The following is a 24,697-nucleotide window of genomic DNA, read 5'->3' as shown; positions in this document are numbered from 1 at the left end:
GGGAGAGACAAGTTAAAAATACATGAAGTCTCCATGGATGTGTTGTGGGAGGTAGAGGGTGGGGAAACAATATGGAAGGGGATGGTGACCTGATGACCAATTTCCAGTGTCTGAAATTTTCTTTTTTGCACAGGAGGGAGCTGCCAACAGAAGGTGGAACAGAATCCTCCATTTCTGAGTGTCCAGCAGGGAGAGAACATTACTATCAACTGCACTTATTCAGTCCAAGTTTCTGAAGGCCTACAGTGGTACACGCAGGATCCTAGGAAAGGCCTCACCTTGCTCTTTCACCTGGTTTCTGGGACAAAGGTGGAAGGAAGGTTCAAAGCCATGGTGAGCAGAAATGATCGTCACAGCTCCCTGCATATCTCTTCCTCCCAGCCTGGAGACTCAGCCACCTACCTCTGTGCTGCTGATACACAGTGATCCCCAGGCATCTGCAGCTTGGGCACAAACCCTGTGACTGCAGCCCCACTCACACTCCCTGGTAGAGTGCCATGGGTTGACAACCTCAGAGCTGGGTACTTTTTCTCCCTACCTCATCTCATTTATGGATCCACAGTGGGCACTATTTAATTACAGCTCTACCTTGAGATGCCAACATCAAGGGGTTATCCTTTGCTTTCTGACCCTCCCCTGGTGCCTATCCTTGCTGAAAGGTAGAAACAGAAAGCCAGGGAAGTCTGAGAATGCAGCCTGGTAGAGGACCCTTGTCAGTTTTTATTGAATTGTTATTATATAATCTTGAAGTTGTCATATCCCTTTATGCGCACCCCTACGCAGAGGGACGTCCCTTATGACAAAGATTCTAAGACGAGGGGAAAAACAGGAGACAAAACAGTTGTCAGGTGTGATAGAATAAGAAATATTCCATACACATTGTACTCCCACCTTCACTCTTTCATCTCTGTAAAGAAGTGGAAGAGAAAAGGGGAACTTATATTTCCTCTTCTTTTCCAAAACAAACTTCATTTTTTAATTAGGAATAATCCCTTTGGAATTTTTGTCATTACCATAAAAATTGTTGTAATCTTTTTTCCCCTTGCTGTCATTCTAGTTCAGCCACTTGTACTTCATGTAATATTTACCATGCTTCTCTGAACATTCAATGACGTGATATTTAGAAGGGGGTTAACGTAGAGCCCGGCATCTAGTAGCTGCTTAACAAATGTTTGCCTTCTCTCTTCTATACTACCTACCAGGCAATCTGCTAACTTAGCTTTATAAATATTCCCATTTAATTCCAATAAAAACTCTGGGAGGTAGGTGCTATTATGATCCTCACTGCACCGTTCAAGAAATTGAGACAGACAGAGGTATAGTGACTTGCCCAGGGTCACAGAGTCAATGAATGTCCAAGGTCAGTTTGGAACTCAGGTTTTTGTGGCTCCAAACTCAGCACTTTATTCGCTGTGCCACCTTGTTGCTACAAGGAACTTGGTGTCATCGAATATCAAATGAAAACCTGGAAAGTTAGGAGGAGTCAGGTGATGAAGGGCTTTGTATATCCTTCAGAATTCTCTGAATTCTTCATCATTGACACACAAATATTAAGAGACACTAATATGCCATCTTATGTTAAACATTCGCCAGAGATCACAAGTATCAAACCAGTCTTATACAGGAACATCACCACAAAAGAGAGGGTCAAAATATTACATTCATTAACAAAATTCAAGTCACTCCCAACCGCAAGCACCTCCTCTATTCAGATATTAATGTCACCTTTCTAAAACACAGATCTGACCATGTCCTCCCTCTACTAAATCAACTCTTTGACTCCATATCACCATCAGGATGGAATTTGCTATCTGGCCTTCAAAGATATTCTTCATGTGTCTCCCCTTAAATTGGACAATTTCTATATACCTTACCACCCCACTCACAACCACCCTTACTTCATTCTTGTGACTCTGGGAACCTTGCTGCCCCTGTTGCAATGACTCCATCTCCTACGTCTAGGAAGTTTTAGTGGCATTTCCCCTTCCTCTTCCATGCTCTCCCTGATCATCTCTGCCTCCTGGCTTCTCTAGCATTCTTTAAGTTGCAGTTAAAATCTCACTTTCTGTGAGAAATATTTCTTATTCTCCCTTAATTCTATTAATTTCTGTCTACTGATTATCTCAAATTGAACATGTGTGTGCATTTGATCATATATAGGTGTTTGCAAATGGCATTCTCATGAGTTGAGACTCCCATTATCATTTTTGTGCATCCCCAGCTATTAGTAAAATGTGTGGCACATAATAGGTGCTTAATAAATGATTATTGACTGAGAAAGAGACTTGGATTTGGATTCACAGGGTACAATCCCATCTCTGAGATATCACTATGGGCTTCCAGCATTGATCACACAACCAATCCAGGATTCAGTTTTCTGATTTGGAAAATAAGATTAGAATAGATGGTTTTTTAGGTTCTTTCCATCTCTAAAGCCACGGTGATATTATCACCTTAAGATGTCTTAGAAAGTTCCAACAGATTTTTTGTCTTTAAAATAGTACTGAAACATCTTACTGTATTTAAAGTAGCCAGAAATCTTTCCTAATGAACTTTTTCTCAGTGCAATAAAAATTCCATGGTTGGCCTAAGGGGGGCAGCACTACCATGGGCAAAGATGCCTTCCTCAGAGCATCTGTGTATCTCTGAATGGGATCTTGTGTAATGTATAACAGAGGCAGCTCTGATTGGCTGGGCAGCCAGGATAAAGTATCAGTGGTGTTTTCTGGTACAATTAAAGATCTATAAACATTTAGATTTGAGAAAGTCACCTCCATTAGGGAGTACTGGTGTGTATGCCAGGTTTCAGATCTCAGCACTTATTAATCAAGGCAAAGGAGAGAATGGAAACTCCCCTGAGGGTTTCATTAGTGATCATATGGCTTCTGCTAAAAGGTGAGTTGGGGTGTGTGGAGATGGGAGAATGGTGAGTCACCATTCTCGGAAAATGTTGAATAGGACCTTAAAAAGGGGACGTTCTCCATAGTGCTAAGGGGGAGAGGCAAGGTAAAATTAGATGTGGTCTCCATGGATGTGTTGTGGGAGGCAGAGAGTGGGGAAACAATATGGAGGGGGATGGTGACCTGATGACCAGTTTCCAGTGTCTGAAATATCTTTTCACACAGGGGGAAGCTGTCAACAGAAGGTGGAACAGAATCCTCCATTTCTGAGTGTCCAGGAGGGAGATGACATTACTATCAACTGTACTTATTCAGACCAAGCTTCCAGAGGCCTACAGTGGTACAGACAGGATCCTGGGAAAGGTCTCACCTTGCTCTTTTACTTGGCTTCCGCGACAAAGGAAGAAGGAAGGTTCAAATCCTTGTGGAGCAGAAATGATCGTCACAGCTCTCTGCACATGACTGCTTCCCAGCCTAGAGACTCAGCCACCTACCTGTGTGCTACAGAGGCACAGTGATCCACAGGCACCTGCAGTCTGGGCACAAACCCTGTGACTGCAGCCCCACTCACACTCCCTGGTAGGGTGCCATGGGTTGACAACCTCAGAGCTGGGTATTTGTTCTCCCCGCCTCATCTCATTTCTGGATCCACAGTAGGCACTGTTTAATTTAAGCTCTTCCTTGAGATGCCAACATCAGGGGATTATCCCTTGCTTTCTCACGCTTCCCAGGTGCTTATCCCCGCTGAAAGAGGGACATCCCTTGTGACAAAGATTCTAAGAAGAGGGGGAAAACAGGAGACAAAACAGTTGTCAGGTGTGAGAGAATATGAAATATTCCATATACATTGCACTCCCACCTTCACCCTTTCATCTATGTAAAGAAGTGGAAGAGAAAAGGAGGACTTATATTTCCTCTTCTTTTCCAAAACAAACTTCATTTTTTAATTAGGAATAATCCCTTTGGAATTTTTGTGATTACCATAAAAATTGTTGTCATCTTTTTCGCCCTTGCTGTCATTCTAGTTCAGCCACTTGTACTTCATGTAATACTTACCACACTTCTCTGAACATTCAATGACGTGATACTTAAAAGGGGCTTAAAGTAGAGCCCGGCGCCTAGTAAGTAGCTGCTTAACAAATGTTTGACTTCTCTCTTCCATACTATGTTCTAGGCAGTCTGCTAACTTGGCTTTATAAAGATACTCATTTAATTCCAGTAAAAACCCTGGGAGGTAGGTGCTATTATGATTCACACTGCACTATTCAGGAAATTGAGACAGACAGAGGTGTAGTGACTTGCCCAGGATCACACAGTCAGTGAATGTCTGAGGTCACATTGGAACTCAGGTTGTTGAGGCTCCAAACTCACCACTTTATTCACTGTGCTACCTGGTTGCTACAAGTAAGTTGGTGTTACTGGATGTCAGAACAAAGCCTGGAAAGGTGGGAGGAGTCAGGTGAGGGAGGACTACGAATGTCCTTCAAAATTCTCTGAATTCTTCATCATTGACAGAGAGATGTTGAGGCACTAATATGCTGTCATATGTTAAATATTTCCTTGAGATCACACATCTCAAACCAGCCTTATGCAGGAGCATCAACACAGAAGAGAGGGTCATCATAGCAGGATTCTCCTATTCAGACCAAGTCTCTGGAGTTTTTTCTTAAATCTGGGATAGTTCCTTGCTCCATGCTCCCCTTTTTCCTCACATGGTCCCCTAAGGCTTGGCAGACGTCCCCATCCCCTCCTTTCCCTCCATCAACACTTCTCTCTTGTATTCTCCTGTCTCAGTTACTATATATCAATTGTTGCATATTTCTAGTTGTCGACTTATCAATGTCTGAAATTATTAATCCTTCCTCGATTCAAATTAGAATTCTAATAACAATAATAGGAGAAAGAATGCAACCTAAGCATCATCCCCATCACACCTAGCATTTCTGGAGGGTTTTACGCTTTCAAAATATCTTTCACACGTTATCTCATTGGATCCTCACATTGATTCTAAGAAGTTATTAATGCGATTTTGCATATGGGGAACCTGTGGTTGAATGATTCCCACAGCAAGTATCTCAGATAGTGAGTACTTGAAGTCATTTTCCCTATTGAAAGGCTATTCTCAGTCAGGAAGGCTTGGATGAAAGTCTTTCCTCTGACAAATATCACCTGTGCAGACATCAGGACTTCTCTTACCTTTTCAGGCCCCCAAACAACTCTCTTAGACTAAAAATGATGGACATCGGCCCATCTTTATTAGTACATCCGTGTTCTTCATACCGTTGAAATTAAAGGACTGAATAACAACCAAAAACAAAATACCTAGAGGAAAATATGAAGTCATTTAAATACCAAGAGCTTCCTTGCCCAAGAGAGATGCCAGTTGGAAAAGCTACTGGTGCTCTTGGTCTCTTTCTAGAACCAGTGCCCAGATTTTATCTCTGGGTATAGAACACACAACAAATGAAGGAATTTCCCTCATGGCACATGATATTGCCAATCACCTTGACCTACATGGGTCCAGAACTCCACATTCTTGAAAGAGCCAACTAGCCCAGCTAAGCACCAATAACCAACTGAATTTCTCTCCAGAAATGATTAAAATTACTTACACGAATTTAATAGACCTTGTGATGATAGTTCCCACAGCAATATTTGTCCTTCTCTCTGTTCACTCAGCAATCTGCCTTCAATGCCACTATCTATGGGGTCTTCATGATGGCCCATCATGATGATGTCATAATTCTTCTCAAAAATCTTCCCTGGTTCCCCACTGCCTGCTGAGTAAAGTTCAGTTCAAGGTCCTCCACAAAGTGATCCCAACATATTGATCTAACCATACATCATTTTACATTCCTTCATGGATTCATGGTCTAGAATTCAGGGGTGATGAACCTGCAGCCTCGAAGGCACATGTGGGGCTCTATGTCCTCAACTTCAGCCCTTTGCCTGAATCCAAACTTCACAGAACAAATCCACTTAATAAAAGGATTTGTTCTGCAAAGTTTGGATTAGATAAGCTAGACTACTCTCTGCCCCCCCCAATTCTCATCTTACAGGTTCCCATTTCAGTTGCTCTGCTCATGTCACCCCCATGCAATCAATAGCCCCCTTCAGTTACCACACATCTCCACCTTGTGATGTCATTCGGAATGTGAAGGCTCATCTCCCCTATCATATTAGCCATGATTCTCTGAACCCAGTGAGTATCTGTTCTATTTCCTAATCTCTTTTTAGCATTGTTTACGTCTTTCCTCTGCCTCATCACATTCCACCTGGTGCCCTGTGTGCATCTCATATTGATCATACTACCAAAAGACACAGAGCTTGCCTCGTGTTTCAGTCCAGAACAGAGATTTGCACATAGTAGGCACTTACAAAAGACTTGTCTGTTAGGGGAAAAAAAGCAGAAATATGATGATCTCTCTGCCCAAAACATTCATGAATTCCAGGCAGAGATCATTTCGTTATTGCTCAAAAAAGGTAACATTCATGACCTGAGGGGGGCAATAGTGCCATTGTCTGACATTCTTTCAGGGCAGTGCTCAGGCTGAGCATCTATATATGTGACTGTTTGCAATGTGACATGATAGAGCAGGCTGATTGGCTAAGCAGTCAGGCTGATCACTCTATCCTATCTCCCAAAAGGAAAGAAAATTAGACCCATTTAGAACTGACAAAGTTTCTCTTTGGCTAAAGAATCCATTTCCCAGGACCTAGAACTAGGTGTTCACTGACCCTGGTATTGGAAGATGGAGATACACCATGGAGCCTCACTACTGATCCTGTGTCTTCACCTGGCCTGTGAGTTGAGGGGTTTCTATAGCTGGGAAGAGGAAAGGTCAGAGGGCATTTCTCAAAAGATTTAGAGGCAGTCAGGGACTAATCAAATGGAGCTTCCAGGCTGTGCTGTGGAAGTGATGGAGATAAAATGATGGGAGATACTTACCTGATGACCTATGTCTGACTTTGTCTTTCTGCCCAGGGGTGAGTTGCCTACAGAAGGTGGAGCAGAGCCCTCAGACCTTGAAGATCCAGGAGGGAGAGAGAGCCACAATCAACTGCAGTTACACCGAAGCTACTAACGAAGGGTTGCAGTGGTTCAGACAGGATCCTGGGAAAGACCTCATCTCCCTATTTTACATGACTTCAGAGGAGAAGCAGAATGGAAGGTTAAAATCCATGCTGAGCAGGAGGGAGCGCCAGAGCTCCTTGCACATCACTGATGCCCAGCCTGAAGACTCAGCCATCTACCTTTGTGCTGTGAGGGCACAGTGATCCCCTAGCACCTGTAGGCTGTGCACAAACCTTAGATCTGAGACCTAGACCTTTTCAGAGAGCAGGTATGATGTACTAAAGGCATGTCCACTGCTTATTCTTTGGGTTCTCGTTTAAACTCTTTTATTTGATTCAGGAATCAGTCACTTATCTAATATCTTCCACCCTGGCCTGTGTACCCATTGGTAATACAAAGTTATAAACCAGAACTACATCAAATTGGGTGGTAGTCAGTGACCTGGTAGAAGTCACATCTCTTATTTACTCAGTCTAGATCTCTTATTTACTCAGTCTAGACTCACAGAATATGTTAGGGGTCAGTACTAAAGAAAGTGCTAACATATAGCTTCTGCCTGCTAATGCTCCCCTCAGTAAAACAGTTCTTTACTCTGAAATATAGCCCCGTGCCCCACTGTCTATCAAATGTGAATTTTTACTCCGGATTCCATGGACTGTAGGAGGCCCCCAGGTTCTGTATCAATCCATGTGTGTCCCAAATTACTAAATACAGCAAATGTCTCTCATATCTATTCTCGGAGTCCCTATCACAAACTGTGTCTATTCTTTCCTCATTGATGATCCTAGTCACAGGATTTGACAGTTAATTGATTTTGTTAATGATCTTTTGACTTAATAAAAGTAATAAGGTAAATTAAATTTAGCCCAGCAACATTAGACAGAAATGTGAAAGGTTTCAAACAGCAAGCTGCAACATCTATTGCACCTTTAATGGACTCTTCTTTCGACTAAATCCCTTCCCATTCTGTAGAAGGCATTAAAGCAATAGATTTGGTAGACTATAGGAGTTATTAGGATCTCCTCATCAAGTGCTTTGAGGGAACAGAGGGATGAGGAAGCCTTAAAGTTGTCTCCACTTAGTCTCACTATGACAATTTTGACAATTTGCTCATCTTGACAGGATCAAAAACTCTCCATTGTGATCTTTATCCACTCCACCAATTCCCATCTTTACTTCCACAACACTTCTGGGATCCTCCAGGGGCTCATAGCACTCCACAGATCTCTGCTCCCACTACATTCCACCCTGCTTAGAGCCATCTCCACTCCAGTCACTCAGAAAGAAAATTCATAATGGCATCTGAACAGTGAAACACACACAGCCACTCGATCATCGAGCACAAAATGGTATCAATGATCAGAGGCATGGATGCGGGTATGGACTTCTAAAGGCTACTGAAGCTGTGCCCACGTGTCATCTCACTCATTCACATGCATTCTGAAATCACCAAAAAATCTTATCAATTGATTAATTATAAACCATTAATGGTGAGGTATATACTTTGGTCACTGGAGGGTGATCTAATCACATAGTAATAAGCTATTTAGGGGAGGGGTCCTCTAATATTAACTAGTGATCTCTAACCCTGCCCCATGTAAATTTAGTCTTATGATCTGAACTTTGTAATGAAATTAAATTATATGAACTGCTCATCATCCCCGTTATAAAAGCCATAATCTGAAATTGCAGTATTGGATTCATGAACAGGATTGAAGTCACTCCCCTTTCCAAGTCCCTCTTGTATTCTGCTCTCAAAATCATCTTCTTAAAACCCTGATATAACTATGTCAACCCCCCTACTAAATAAATCAGCTCCTTGGTTCCATATCAATACCAGAAGGGAATCTGCTGTTTGACCTTCAAGGATCTTCTTAATGTGTCTCCCCCTTAAATGTTCCAAACTTTATAAACCTTCCCACCTACTTGCAAGCACCCTTCTTCCTTACAGTGACTCTGGCCACCTTGGTCAACCTGTTAAAAAAGACTCCATCTCCTGAATCTAGGAATTTTATTGGCATTTCCACATCTTCTTCAATGCCCTCCCTGCTCATCTCTGCTGCTTGGCTTGCACAGCATTCTTTAAGTCTTCGTTAAAATTCCCCTTTCGTTGGGAAATCTTTCTTATTCTCCATTAATTCTATTGATTTCTGCCTGCTGATTATCTCAAATTGAATATGTGTGTGTATTGGATCATATAGAGTTGTTGGCAAATGGCCTCCCCCATTACACAGTGTATCGCCTCATGAGCTGAGACTTCCATTTTCCTTCCTTTGCATCCGCAGCTTTTAGTATACCGTCTGGCATGTAGTAGGTGATTAATAAATGTTTTTTGACTGAGAAAGAGCCTTGGATTTAGAGTCATACTGTATTGTATCAAATACAATTTTCTGGTAGACTTAGCCCTTCACAGCAATGCAAGGACCTGAAAATTTCCCAATGGAATCTTGAGGCAAAACGTCTTCCCCATTCAGAGAAAGAACTATGGAATAGGATCACAGAATGAGGCAGATTTTTTCTCTTGTTTTGTGTTTTGTGTTGTTTTGCTTCTTTTCATGGTTTCTCACACTTATTTTAATTCTCCTATGAACATGTCTAAAGTGAAAATGTATTTGAGAAAAATATATGTGTAGAACCTATATATGATTGCACACTGTCTCGGGGAGGGGAGGGTGAGGGAGGGAGGAAGACAGAGCATGGAGGGAGAGAAAAACTAAGATATATGGAAGTGATTGTAGAAAACTGAAAACAAATAAATTAATTCACAAATAAAATAAAATGTCTAAAAAGTTGCAGCAGATTTTATATGCTAAGAATAGAACTGAAAGCCTGTTACTGTACTCAAATGAGTCAGCAATATTTTCTAGAGAACTTTTTCTCATTGCCCTCAAAATTTCATGGTTGGCCTAAGGGAACATCACCAAGATGGGCAAAAAGCCAGAGGATGTGTGTCTGTCATATTGTGTAATGTATAACAGATGCAGTTCTGATTGGCTGGGCTGCCAGGCTGAAGCATCACTAGGGTTTCCTGGTATAATGACAGAACTCCAAAATTTAGTTTTGAGAAACACATCTCCTATACAGAGTACTGGTGTGTAATCAAGATTTCAGATCTGGGTTCCTATTGATCAGGGCAAGAGAATGGAGATGCCCCTAAGGACTTCATTAGTGATCATCTGGGTTCTACTTAAAGGTGAGTTGAGGTGTGTGGAGGTGAGAAAATAGAGATTCACCATTCTCCCAAAATATAATGAGGACAATCCCCAGAGTGCTAAGTGGGAGAGGCAAGTTAAAAACACAGCGTTTCCATGGATGAGTTTTGGCAGGCAGTAGGTGAGGACACAATAATGAAGGAGATGAAGACCTGATGACCAGTTTCAAGTGGTTGAAATTGTTTTTTCGCACAGGGGCGAGCTGTCAACAGAAGGTGGAACAGAATCCTCCATTTCTGAGTGTCCAGGAGGGAGAGGACATTACTATCAACTGCACTTATTCAGTCCAAGATTCCCAAGGCCTACAGTGGTACAGGCAGGATCCTGGGAAAGGCCTCACCCTGCTCTTTTACCTGGCTTCTTGGACAAAGGAAGAAGGAAGGTTCAAATCCATGTTGAGCAGAAATGATCGTCACAGCTCTCTGCACATCACAGCCTCCCAACCTGGAGACTCAGCCACCTACCTGTGTGCTGCTGATGCACAGTGATCTCCAGGCACCTGCAGCCTGTGCACAAACCCTAGATCTAAGACACAGACCCTTACAGAGAGCACACTGTGACACCCTGAAAGCATGTCCCCTGCTTATTTTCCTGGTTCTCATTTAAACTCCTTCATTTGAATCTGGAATCACTCACTTATCTAACGTCTTCCATCCTAGCCTGCATAAACATTGCTAATATAAACTTATAGAACAGAACAAGGTCAAATTGGGTGATAGTCAGTGACTTGGTAGGTCACATGTCTTAATTGTTCAGTCTAGTCTCCCAAAATGTGTTAGGGGTCATCAATGAGGAGTGGTATAACATAGCTTTAGCCAGCTAATACTACTTTCATAGAGATATTTCTTTGTTCTGGGATATAGCTCCATGCCCCACTCTCTTTTTCATGTAAAATTTTGCTCCTGATTCCATGGACTAGAGCAGGCTCCCAGGTGTGATTGATAGATACATCAATATTTTGCATCCCCGGCTCTTAGTAGAATGTCTGGGGCATAGTAGGTGCTTAATAAATGGTTATTGACTGAGAATGAGACTTGGATTTGGGGTCACAGGGTATTGTATACAATCCCATCTCTGAGATGTCACTGGGGACTTCCAGCACTGATCACCCAACCAATCAAGGATTCAGTTTTCTCATATGGAAAATAATATTAGAATATTCGATTTTTTGGGTTCTTTCCACCTTTAAAGCCATGATATTATCATCTTAAAATGTCTTAGAAAATTCCAACAGATTTTATGTCTTTAAAATAGTACTGAAATGTCTTACTATATTCAAAGTAGCCAGGAATCTTTCCTAATGAACTTTTTCTCAGTGCAATAATAATTCCATGGTTGGCCTAAGGGAGGCAGCACTATCGTGGGCAAAGATGCCTTCATCAGATCATCTGTGTATCTCTGAAAGGGATCTTGTGTAATGTGTAACAGATGTAGCTCTGATTGGCTGGGCAGCCAGGATAAAGTATCAGTGGTGTTTCCTGGTACAATTAGAGATCTACAAACATTTAGATTTGAGAAAGTCACCTCCATTAGGGAGTACTGGTGTGTATGCCAGGTTTCAGATCTCAGTACTTATTGATCAAGTGAAAGGAGAGAATGGAGAAGTTCCTAAGGATTTCATTAGTGATCATGTGGCTTCTGCTAAAAGGTGAGTTGGGGTCTGTGTAGATGGGAGAATGGTGAGTCACCATTCTTGGAAAATATTGAATGGGACCTTAAAAAGGGACATTGTCCACAGTGCTCAGGGGGAGAGGCAAGTTAAAAATGCATGAAGTCTCCATGGATGTGTTGTGGGAGGTAGAGGGTGGGGAAACAATACGGAAGGGGATGGTGACCAGATGACCAGTTTCCAGTGTCGGAAATTATCTTTTCGCATAGAGGGGAGCTGTCAACAGAAGGTGGAACAGAATCCTCCATTTCTGACCATCCAGGAGAGAGAGAATCTCATTATCAACTGCACTTATTCAAACAAAGGTTCTGAAAACGTGCAGTGGTACAGACAGGATCCTGGGAAAGGCCTCGCCTTGCTCTTTTACCTGGCTTCTGGCACAAAGCAGGAAGTAAGGTTCAAATCCTTGTGGAGCAGAAATGATCGTCACACCTCTCTGCACATCACTGCCTCCCAGCCTGAAGACTCAGCCACCTACGTCTGTGCTGCTGATGCACAGTGAGCCCCAGGCACCTGCAGGCTGTGCACAAACCCTAGATCTGCGACACAGCCCCTTATAGAGAGCATATTGTGACACCCTGAAAGCATGTTCCCTGCTAATTTTCCTGGTTCTCATCTATACCCTTCATTTGATTCTGGAAGCACTCACTTCTCTAATGTCTTCCACCCTAGCCTGTACATCCATTGGTAATATAAAGTAATAGAACAGAATGAGAGCAAATTCTTTGGTAGCCAGTGACCTGATAGGTCCCATCTCTTAGTAACTCAGTCTAGCCTCACAAAACATGTTAGACATCATCCCTGAGGAGTGGTATAACATAGCTTTAGCCCACTAATGGTACCTTCATGGGGCTGTTTCTTTGTTCTGGGATATATCTCCATGCCCCACTATCTTTCCCATGTAAAATTTTGCTCCTGATTCCATGGACTGATTGATCTGATTGATTGATATATCAATCAGATATTCCAGGCTGATGGATGTGATTGATTGAAATATCAATCCATACATGTCCAAAAGTACTAAATAAAGCAAGTGTCTCTCCTGTCTATTCTTTTGTTAAAAATTTTATCATTATTTTAGTTGTTTTCAGTGTTCTACTGTTGCTTCCATAGAACTTCGAGTTTTTCCCCCTCCCTCCCCCCTTCCTCCCTGAGACGGCATACAATTTTACATAGGTTCTACACATACCTTCCTATTAAAGACATTTTCAGCTTAGTCATGTTGCATAGAAGAATTAAAATGAATGAGAGAAATCATAAAACAAGCCAAAATGTAATAACAAAGAAAATGATCTGCTACATTCTGTGATCGAATTCCATAGTTGTTTCTCTGGATGTGGAAGGCATTTTGCCTTAAGAGACCATTGGGAATTTTTTAAATCCTTGCATTGCAATGTAGTTCTAGGTCTACCAGAAAAATCTTCACACACTGTGGTTGTTGCTGTACATAAAGTTCTCCTGGTTTTACTCCCTTTGCTCAGCATCAGATCATGTAAGCCTTTCCAAGCCTCTCTGCAGTCTTGTTCATCATTTCTTACAGCACAAGAGAATTCCATTACATTCATATTCTTCTGTTTACTCTCTGAGACCTTATCATATACTATGACTCTTCCTTCCTCATTGGTGATCCTTCAGTTATAGCATTTGACAGTAAACCAATTTGATAATGATATTTTGATTTATTAAAACAATTAGGTATATTAAAACAGCACAGCTACAGTTAGACAACAATGTAAAAGGCTTTAAAATAGCAAGCTCCAGTATCTCTTGCACGTGGAATTGACTCACCTTTCCCTCAAACCCCTTGTTATCTTGTGGAAAGAGGGGAGGGAATAGATTTGGTAGGCTATAGGAGTGACTAGGATGACCTCATCAAGTTCTGAGGAAACAGAGGCAGGGAGAAGCCCTAGAGTTGCCTCCACTTGATCTCACTGCGGTAATTTTCAGAGTTTGCTCATCTTGTCAGGCTCCAACCCTCTCCATTGTGATCTTTATCCACCCCACCAATTCCCTTCTCCACTTCCACAATACTTCTGGGTTCTTCCATGGCTCACACCGCTCCACGGATTTCTGCTCCCTCTGCATTCCACCCAACTTAGAGCCACCCTCACTCCAATTATTCAGAAAGAAAATTGATAATGCAGTCTGAACAGAGAAACACACACAGCCTCTCTATAAGGGATTATAAAATAACTTTTATGACCAGAGAGATGAATGTTGGTATGGATTTCCTAATGCTACTGAAGTTGTACCCACCCTCATCTGACTCATTCACATGCATTCTGAAATCACCAAAAAAATTTGTCAATTTATCAATTAATTTTTAATCATTATTGGAAGTTGCTGGGGGTTGCTCTGATCACATATAAATAAACTATTTAGGGGAAGGGTGCCTTAATATTAGCAAGTGATCTCTAGACCAAGGCCTATGTAAATTTAGTGTTATGATCTGAACTTGTAATGAAACTAAATTGTATGAAAGACTCTTCATCCCTGTTATAAAAACCATATTCTGACATTGCAATAATATTTGTTTTTTCACATTCTCAAAATATTAGATTCACTAACAAAATTCAAGTCACTCCCAACCCCAAGCACCTCCTCTATTCAGATATTAATGTCACCTTCCTAAAACACAAATCTGACCATGTCCTGCCCCCTACTAAATCAGCTCCTTGACTCCATATCACCACCAGGATGGAATCTGCTGTCTGGCCTTCAGAGATATTCTTCATGTGTCTCCCCTTAAATTGGACAACTTCTACACCTTACCACCCCACTTACAACCACCCCCTCTTCATTCCTGTGACTCTGGGAACCTTGCTGCACCTGTTGCAATGACTCCATCTCCGAAATCTAGGAAGTTTTAGTGGCATTTCCACTTCCTCTTGCATGCCCTCCCTGCTCATCTCTGCCTCCTGGCTTGTCAAGCATTCTTTAAGTTGCAGTTAAAATCTCACTTTCTGTGAGAAATATTTCTTATTCTCCCTTAATTCTATTAATTTCTGTCTGCTGATTATCTCAAATTGAACATGTGTGTGCATTTGATCATATATAGGTGTTTGCAAATGGCATTCTCATGAGTTGAGACTCCCATTATCAATTCTGTGCATCCCCAGCTCTTAGTAAAATGTGTGGCACATAATAGGTGCTTAACAAATGATTATTGACTGAGAAAGAGACTTGGATTTGGAGTCACAGGGTACAATCCCATCTCTGAGATGTCACTGTGAACTTCCAGCGTTGATCACACAACCAATCCAGGATTCAGTTTTCTCATTTGGAAAATAAGATTAGAATAGATTATTTTTTGGGTTCTTTCCACCTTTAAAGCCATGATATTATCACCTTAAGATGTCTTAGAAAGTTTCAACAGATTTTATGTCTTTAAAATGGTACTGAAAGATCTTACTGTATTCAAAGTAGCCAGGAATCTTTCCTAATGAACTTTTTCTCAGTGCAATAAAAATTCCATAGTTGGCCTAAGGGGGGCAGCACTACCATGGGCAAAGATGCCTTCCTCAGAGCATCTGTGTACCTCTGAATGGAATCTTGTGTAATGTATAACAGAGGCAGCTCTGATTGGCTGGGCTGCCAGGATAAATTATCAGTGGTGTTTTCTGGTACAATTAGAGATCTACAAACATTTAGATTTGAAAAAGTCACCTCCATTAGGGAGTACTGGTGTGTATGCCAGGTTTCAGATCTCAGCACTTATTAATCAAGACAAAGGAGAGAATGGAAACTCCCCTGAGGGTTTCGTTAGTGATCATATGGCTTCTGCTAAAAGGTGAGTTGGGGTCTATGGAACTGGGAGAATGGTGAGTCACCATTCTCGGAAAATGTTGAATAGGACCTTAAAAAGGGGACATTCTCCACAGTGCTAAGGGGGAGAAGCAAGTTAAAATTAGATGTGGTCTCCATGGATATGTTGTGGGAGGCAGAGAGTGGGGAAACAATATGGAAGGGGATGAAGACCTGATGACCAGTTTCCAGTGTCTGAAATATCTTTTCACACAGGGGGGAGCTGCCAGCAGAAGGTGGAACAGAATCCTCCATTTCTGAGTGTCCAGGAGGGAGATGACATCACTATAAACTGTACTTATTCAGACCAAGCTTCTACAAGCCTAGAGTGGTTCAGGCAGGATCCTGGGAAAGGCCTCACCTTGCTGTTTTACCTGGCTTCTGGGACAAAGGAAGAAGGAAGGTTCAAATCCTTGTGGAGCAGAAATGATCGTCACAGCTCTCTGCATATCACTTCCTCCCAGCCTGGAGACTCAGCCACTTACCTGTGTGCTACAGAGGCACAGTGATCCACAGGTACCTGCAGTCTGGGCACAAACCCTGTGACTGCAGCCCCACTCACACTCCCTGGTAGAGTGCCATGGGTTGACAACCTCAGAGCTGTGTATTTTTTTCTCCCCGCCTCATCTCATTTCAGGATCCACAGTGGGCACCGTTTAATTTAAGCTCTTCCTTGAGATGCCAACATTAAGGGATTATCCCTTGCTTTCTGAGGCTTCCCAGGTGCTTATCCCTGCTGAAAGAGGGGCATCCCTTATGACAAAGATTCTAAGAAGAGGGGAAAAACAGTAGACACAACAGTTGCAGGTGTGAGAGAACATGAAATATTCCATATACATTGCACTCCCACCTTCACCCTTTCATCTCTGTAAAGAAGTGGAAGAGAAAAGGAGGAGTTATTTTTTCTCTGCTTTTCCAAAACAAACTTCATTTTTTACTTAGGAATAGTCCCTTTTGAACATTTGTGATTACCATATGCATTGCTGTAATCTTTTTTCTCTTTGCTTTCATTGTAGTTCAGTCACCTACACTTCGTATAATACTACACTTCTCTGAACATTTAATGACATGATTTTTGGAAGGGGCTTAACATAGATCCTGGCACCTAGTAGCTGCTTAACAAATGTTTGCCTTCTTTCTTCCATATTATGTACTAGGCAATCTGCTAACTTGGCTTTATAAATATTCTCATTTAATTCCAGTAAAAACCCTGGGAGGTAGGTGCTATTATGATCCTCACTGCACAGTTCAGGAAATTGAGACAGACAGAGGTATAGTGACTTGCCCAGGCTCACACAGTCAACAAATGTCTGAGGTCAGAGTGGAACTCAGGTTCTTGTGGCTCCAAACTCACCACTTTATTCACTGTGCTACCTAGCAGCTACAAGGAGGTTGGTGTTACTGGATATCAGAACAAAGCCTGGAAAGGTGGGAGGAGTCAGATGAGGAAGGACTTCAAATGTGCTTGCAAATTCTGACTGGAAAGAGAAATGAGAGACATGCAAAAAAAGCATGAAAAGCAGGTCAACACCTTGCTAAAGGAGACCTAAAAAAACACTGAAGAAAATAACACCTTGAAAAATAGGCTAACTCAATTGGCAAAAGAGATTAAAAAAGCCAATGAGGAGAAGAATGCTTTCAAAAGCAGAATTAGCTAAATGGAAAAGGAGGTCCAAAAGCTCACGGAAGAAAATAGTTCTTTCAAAATTAGAATGGAACAGATGGAGGCTAATGATTTTATGAGAAACCAAGAAAACACAAAACAAAACCAAAAGAATGAAAAAATGGAAAACAATGTGAAGTATCTCATTGGAAAAACAACTGACCTGGAAAATAGATTTAGGAGAGACAATTTAAAAATTATGGGACTACCTGAAAACCATGATGAAAAAACGAGCCTAGACATCACCTTTCATGAAATTATCAAGGAAAACTGCCCTGATATTCTAGAACCAGAGGGCAAAATAAATGTTGAAAGAATCCACCAAACACCTCCTGAAAGAGATCCAAAAAGAGAAACTCCTAGGAACACTGTGGCCAAATTCCAGAGTTCCCTGGTCAAGGAGAAAATATTGCAAGCAGCTAGAAAGAAACAATTGAAGTACTGTGGAAATACAATCAGGATGACACAAGATCTAGCAGCTTCTGCATTAAGGGATAGAAGGGCATGGAATATGTTATTCCAGAAGTCAAAGGAACTAGGACTAAAACCAAGAATCACCTACCCAGAAAAACTGAATATAATACTTCAGGGGGAAAATGTCTTACAATGAAATAGAGGACTTTCAAGCGTTCTTGGTGAAAAGACCAGAGCTGAAAAGAAAATTTGACCTTCAAACACAAGAATGAAGAGAAGCATGAAAAGGTAAACAGCAAAGAGAAGTCATAAGGGACTTACTAAAATTGAACTGTTTACATTCCTACATGGAAAGACAATATTTGTAACTCTTGAACTTTTCAGTATCTGGGTAGTTGGTGGGATTACACACACACAAACACACACACACACACACACACAGAGAGAGAAAGAGACAGAGAGCACAGAGTGAATTGAATAGGATGGTATCATATCTTAAAAAAAAACAAAATTAAGTGGTGAGAAAGAAATATATTGGTAGGAGACAGCGACAAATGGAATGGGGCAAATTATCTCTCATAAAAGAGGCAAGCAAAAGACTTTTCAGGGGAGGGAAAAAGAGGGGAGGTGAGAGAAAAAACATGAAGCTTACTCTCATCACATTCGACTAAAGGAAGGAATAAAATGTACACTCACTTTGGTATGAAATCCAAAATTGTTACAACACAGGAAAGTGCAGGAGAAGGAGATAAGCAGGGTGGGGGGATGATGGAAGGGAGGGCAGTGGGAGGAGGGAGTAATTTGAAGTCAGCACTCTTGGAGAGGGACAGGATCAAAAGAGAGAATAGAAGCAATGAGGGGCAGGATAGGATGGAGGGAAATAGAATTAGTCTTACACAACACGACTATTATGGAAGTCATTTGCAAAACTACACAAATATGGCCTATATTGAATTGCTTGCTTCCCAAAGGGAATGGGTGGGAAGGGGGGGATGAAGAGAAGTTGGAAGTCAAAGTTTTAAGAACAACTATTGAGTATTGTTCTTGCTACTAGGAAATAAGAAATACAGGTAATGGGGTATAGAAAGTTATCTGGCCCTACGGGACAAAAGAGAAGATGGGGACAAGGGAAGGGAGGGATGTTAGAAGAGAGGGCAGATTGATGATAGGAGCAATTAGAATTCTTGGTGTTTTCAGATGGGGGAGGGGAGAAATGGGGAGAAAATTTGGAACCCAAAATTTTGTGGAAATGAATGTTAAAAATTAAATAAATAAATTTTTTTAAAAAAAGGAAAAAGAAGAATTCTTCATCATTGACACAGAAATATTGAGGCACTAATATGCTATTATATGTTAAATATTTCCCTGAGATCACACATCTCAAAGCAGCCTTATGCAGGAGCATCAAGACATAAGAGACGGTCATGATAGCAGGATTCTCCTATTAAGACCAAGTCTCCGGAGTTTTTTCTTAAATCTGGGATAGTTCCTTGCTCCATGCTCCCCTTTTTCCTCACATGGTCCCTTAAGGCTTGGCAGACTTCCCCATCCCCTCTTTTCCCTCCATCAACACTTCTCTCTTGTATTCTCCAGTTTCACTTATTATATTTCGATTATTGCATATTTCTAGTTTTCAACTTATCTATGTTGAAATTATTAATCCTTCTGCGATTCAAATAAGAATTCTAATAATAATAATAGGAGAAAGAATCCACCCTAAGCATCATCACCATCATATCTAGCATTTCTATAGGGTTTTAAGTTTTCAAAGTATTTTTCACACATTATCTCATTGGATCCTCACATTAATTCTACGAAGCTATTAATATTGCAATTTTGCATATGGGGAACCTGTGGCTGAATGATTCGCACAGTAAGTATCTCAGATAGTGAGTACTTGAAGTCATTTTCCCGATTGAAAGTCTATTCTCACTCAGGAAGGCTTGGACAAAAGTCTTTCCTCTGACAAATATCACCTGTGCAAACATCAGGACTTCTCTTACCTTTTCAGGTCTCCCAAACAATTCTCTTAGACTAAAAATGACAGACATTGGCCCATCTTCATTAATACATTCATGTTCCTCATACCATTGAAATTAAAGGACTGAATAACAACCTACAAAAAAAATACTTAGAGGAAAATATGAAGTCATTTAAATAACAAAAACTTCCTTGCCCAAGAGAGATGCCAGTGGGAAAAGCAACTGGTGCTCTTGGTCTCCTTCTAGAACCAATGCCCAGATTTTATCTCTGGGTATAGAATACACAACCAATGAAGGAATTTCCCTCATGGCTCATGATATTGCCAATTACCTTGACTGACATGCTTCCAGAACTCCAAATTCTTGAAAGAGCCAACTAGCCCAGTTAAGCACCAACAACCAACTGAATTTCTCTCCAGAAATGATTACAATTATTTACATGAATTTAATAGACCTTGTGATGATAGTTTCCACAGCAGTATTTGCCTTCTATCTATTCAATCATCAATTTGCCTTCACTTCACATTGCACTATCTCTGGGGTCTTCATGATGGCCCACCAAGATGATGTTTTAATTCTTCTCAAAAATCTTCCATGGCTCCCCATTGCCTGCTGAGTAAAGTTCAGACTTCTGATATTGGAATTCAAGGTCCTCCACAAAGTGGTCCCAACGTATTGATGCAACTATATGTCATTTTACATCCCTTCATGGATTCATGGTCTAGAATTCAGGTATGAGGAACCTGAAGCCTCTAAGGCACATGTGGGGCTCTATGTTCTCAAGTGCAGCCCTTTGCCTGAATCCAAACTTCATAGAACAAATCTACTTAATAAAAGGAAGTTCTGTGAAGTTTGGATCTAACTTAGATAAGCTAGACTGCTCTCTGTCTCCATTCCCATTCTCATCCTTCACGTTCCCATTTCAATTGCTCTGCTCATATCATCCCTGATTTATTCAGTAGCACCCCCTCAGTTACCACACATCTCCACCTTATGATGTCATTCGGAATATGATGGTTCCACTCTCCCATGATGCTAGTCATGATTCTCTGAACCCAGTGAGTGTCTGTTCAATTTTCTAATTTATTTTTAGCAATTTTTATGTCTTTCCTCTGCCCCATGACATTCCACCTGGTGCCCTGTGTGCATCTCATATTCATCACTCCCAATAGACATATAGCTTGTCATGTGTTTCAGTCCACAACAGAGATTTGCACATAGTAGGCACTTACAAAAGACTTGTCCGTTAGGAAAAAAACAGAAATATGATGATCTCTCTGCCCAAAGCATTCATGAATTCTGGGTAGGGATCATTTTCTCATTGGTCAAAAAAAGTAACATCCATGACCTGAGGGGGGCAATAGTGCCATTCTCTGACATTCTTTCAGGGTAGTGCTCAGGCTGAGCATCTATATATATGACTGTTTGCAATGTGACATGATAGAGCAGGCTAAGTGGCTAAGCAGACAGGCTGATCACTCTATACTATTTCACAGGAGAAAGAAAACCAGACCCATTTAGAACTGACAAAGTCTCTCCTTGACTAAAGAATTCATTTCCCAGGACCTAGAACTAGCTGTTCACTGACCCTGGTATTGGAATATGGAGACACACCATGGAATCTCACTACTGATTCTGTGTCTTCACCTGGCCTGTGAGTTGAGGGGTTTCTATAGCTGGGAAGAGGAAAGGTCAGAGGCCATTTCTCAAAGGATTTAGAGGCAGTCAAGGACTAATCAAATGGGCCTTCCTGGCTGTGCTGTGGAAGTGATGGAGATAAAATGATGGGAGATACTTACCTGATAACCTATGTCTGACTTTGTCTTTCTGCCCAGGGGTGAGTTGCCTACAGAAGGTGGAGCAGAGCCCTCAGACCTTGAAGATCCAGGAGGGAGAGAGAGCCACAATCAACTGCAGTTACACCGAAGCTACTAACCAAGGGTTGCAGTGGTTCAGGCAGGATCCTGGGAAAGGCCTCATCTCCCTATTTTACATGACTTCAGAGGAAAAGCAGAATGGAAGGTTAAGATCCATGATGAGCAGGAAGGAGCGCCATAGCTCCTTGCACATCACTGATGCCCAGCCTGAAGATTCAGCCACCTACCTCTGTGCTGTGGGGGCACAGTGATCCCCTGGCACCTGCAGGCTGTGCACAAACCTTAGACCTGAGACCTAGACCCTGGCAGAGAGCATGTATGATGTCCTAAAGACATGTCCACCACTTATTCTTCAGGTTCTCATTTAAACCCTTTCATTTGATTCAGGAATCAGTCACTTATCTAATGTCTTCCACCCTGGCTTGTGTACTCATCGGTAATACAAAGTTATAGACCAGAACTAGATTAAAATGGGGGGTAGTCAGTGACCTGATAGAAGTCACATGTCTTATTTACTCAGTCTAGACTCACAGAATATGCTGGCGGTCAATACTAAAGAAAGTGCTATCACATAGCTTCAGCCTGCTAATACTCACCTCAGTAAAACAGTTCTTTATTACGGAATATAGCCCCGTGCCCCACTGTCTGTCGAACATGAATTTTTACTCCTGATTCTATGGACTGTAGTAGGCCCCCAGCTTCTGTATCAATCCATATGTGTCCCAAATTACTAAATACAGCAAATGTCTCTCATATCTATTCTCGGAGTCCCTATCACAAACTATGTCTAGTCTTTCCTCATTGATGATCCTAGTCATAGAATTTGACAGTTAAGTGATTTTTTAATGATCTATTAACTTATAAAAAATAATCAGGTAAATTAAATTAGGACAGTAACATTAGACAGAAACGTAAAAGGTTTCAAACATCAAGCTGTAGCATGTGTTGCACCTTGAATGGACTCCTCTTTCCATTGAATCCTTCCTGTTCTCTAGAATTAGGGAAAGCAATAGATTTGGTAGGCTGTAGGAGTTACTAGGATCTCCTCATCAAATGCTCTGAGGGAACAGAGGGACGAGGAAGCCTTAAAGTTGCCTCCACTTAGTCTCACTACGACAATTTTGACAATTTGCTCATCTTGACAGGATCAAAAACTCTCCATTGTGATCTTTATCCACTCTACCAATTTCCATCTTTACCTCCACAACACTTCTGGGATCCTCCAGGGGCTCATAGCACTCCACAGATCTCTGCTTCCACTACATTCCTCCCCACTTAGAGCCCTCTCCACTTCAGTCACTCAGAAAGAAAATTCATAATGGCATCTGAACAGTGAAACACACACAGCCACTCGATCATCGAGCACAAAATGGTATCAATGATCAGAGGGATGGATGCTGGTATGGACTTCTAAAGGCTACTGAAACTGTGCCCACATGTCATCTCACTCATTCACATGCATTCTGAAATCTCCAAAAAATCTTATCAATTGATTAATTATAAACCATTAATGGTGAGGTATATACTTTGGTAACTGAAGGGTGATCTAGTCACATATTAATAAGCTATTTAGGGAGGAGTTCTCTGATCTAATCACATATTAATAAGCTATTTAGGGGAGGGATCCTTTAATACTAACTGGAGATCTCTAACCCTGACCTGTGTAAATTTAGTCTTATGATCTGAACTTTGTAATGAAATTAAATTATATGAAAGGTTCATCATCCCCATTATAAAAGCCATATTCTGAAATTGCAGTAATATTTGTCCTTTCTGATTCACAATCTATTGGATTCATTAACAGGATTGATTCAATCCCCTTTCCAAGTCCCTCTTGTATTCTGCTCTCAAAATCATCTTCTTAAAACCCTGATATGACTGTGTCAACCCCCCTACTAAATAAATGAGCTCCTTTGTTCCATATCAATACCAGAAGGGAATCTGCTGTTTGACCTTCAAGGATCTTCTTAATGTATCTCCCCCTTAAAGGTTCCAAACTTTATACACCTTCCCACCTACTTGCAAGCACCCCTCTTCCTTGCAGTGACTCTGGCCACCTTGGTCAGCCTGTTAAAAAAGACTCCATCTCCTGAATCTAGGAATTTTATTGGCATTTCCACTTCCTCTTCAATGCCCTCCCTGCTCATCTCTGCTGCTTGGCTTGCACAGCATTCTTTAAGTCTCAGTCAAAATCCCCCTTTCGCTGGGAAATCTTTCTTATTTTCCCTTAATTCTACTGATTTCTGCATGCTGATTATCTCAAATTGAATATGTGTGTGTGTCGGATCGTAGAGTTGTTGGCAAATGGCCTCCCCCATTACACAGTGTGTCGCCTCATGAGATGAGACTTCCATTTTCCTTCCTTTGCATCCCCAGCTCTTAATATACTGTCTGGCATGCAGTAGGTGATTAATAAATGTTTTTTGACTGAGAAAGAGCCTTGGATTTAGAGTCATACTGTATTGTATCAAATACCGTTTTCTGGTAGACTTAGCCCTTCACAGCAATGCAAGGACCTGAAAATTTCCCAATGGACTCTTGAGGCAAAACGTCTTCCCCAATCAGAGAAAGAACTATGGAATAGGATCACAGAATGAGGCAGATTTTTTTATCTTATCTTGTATTTTGTGTTGTTTTGCTTCTTTTCATGGTTTCTCATACTTATTTTAATTCTCCTATGCAACATGATTAAAGTGAAAGTGTATTTGATAAGAGTGTATGTGTAGAACCTATATATGATTGCACACTGTCTCAGGGAGAGTAGGAGGAGGGAGGGAGGAAGAGGAGGTAGAGAAAAAATAAGATATATGGAAGTGATTGTAGAAAACAGAAAACAAATAAATTAATTCAAAAATAAAATAGAATATCTTAAAGAGTTCCAGCAGTTCTATGCTAAGTTCTATATCCAGTTCTATGCTAAGAATAGTAATGAAAGCCTGTTACTGTATTCAAATGAGCCAGCAATCTTTCCTAGTGAACTTTTTCTCATTGCCCTCAAAATTCCACAGTTGGCCTAAGGGGGCAGCACTAAGAGGGGGAAAAATGCCTTCAGCCAGAGGACGTGTGTCTGTGAGTGGGGTCTTGTGTAATGTATAACAGAT

General features: G+C 41.2%; 1 gene segment (V, D, J or C); it reads left to right on the top strand.

The window, feature by feature from the left end:
• The first annotated feature begins 12,025 nt into the window (after positions 1-12,025).
• Positions 12,026-12,358, top strand: LOC140514006 (T cell receptor alpha variable 21-like). The segment is given in 1 exon segment: positions 12,026-12,358. A coding segment is annotated over 1 exon segment (333 nt).
• Positions 12,359-24,697: the final 12,339 nt, after the last annotated feature.

The sequence above is a fragment of the Notamacropus eugenii genome, chromosome 7 (assembly GCF_028372415.1).
Source record: "Notamacropus eugenii isolate mMacEug1 chromosome 7, mMacEug1.pri_v2, whole genome shotgun sequence".
Lineage (NCBI taxonomy): Eukaryota > Metazoa > Chordata > Mammalia > Diprotodontia > Macropodidae > Notamacropus > Notamacropus eugenii.
The sequence above is the reverse complement of the archived record's forward strand: the minus strand, read 5'-3'. Positions and strand labels throughout refer to the sequence as shown.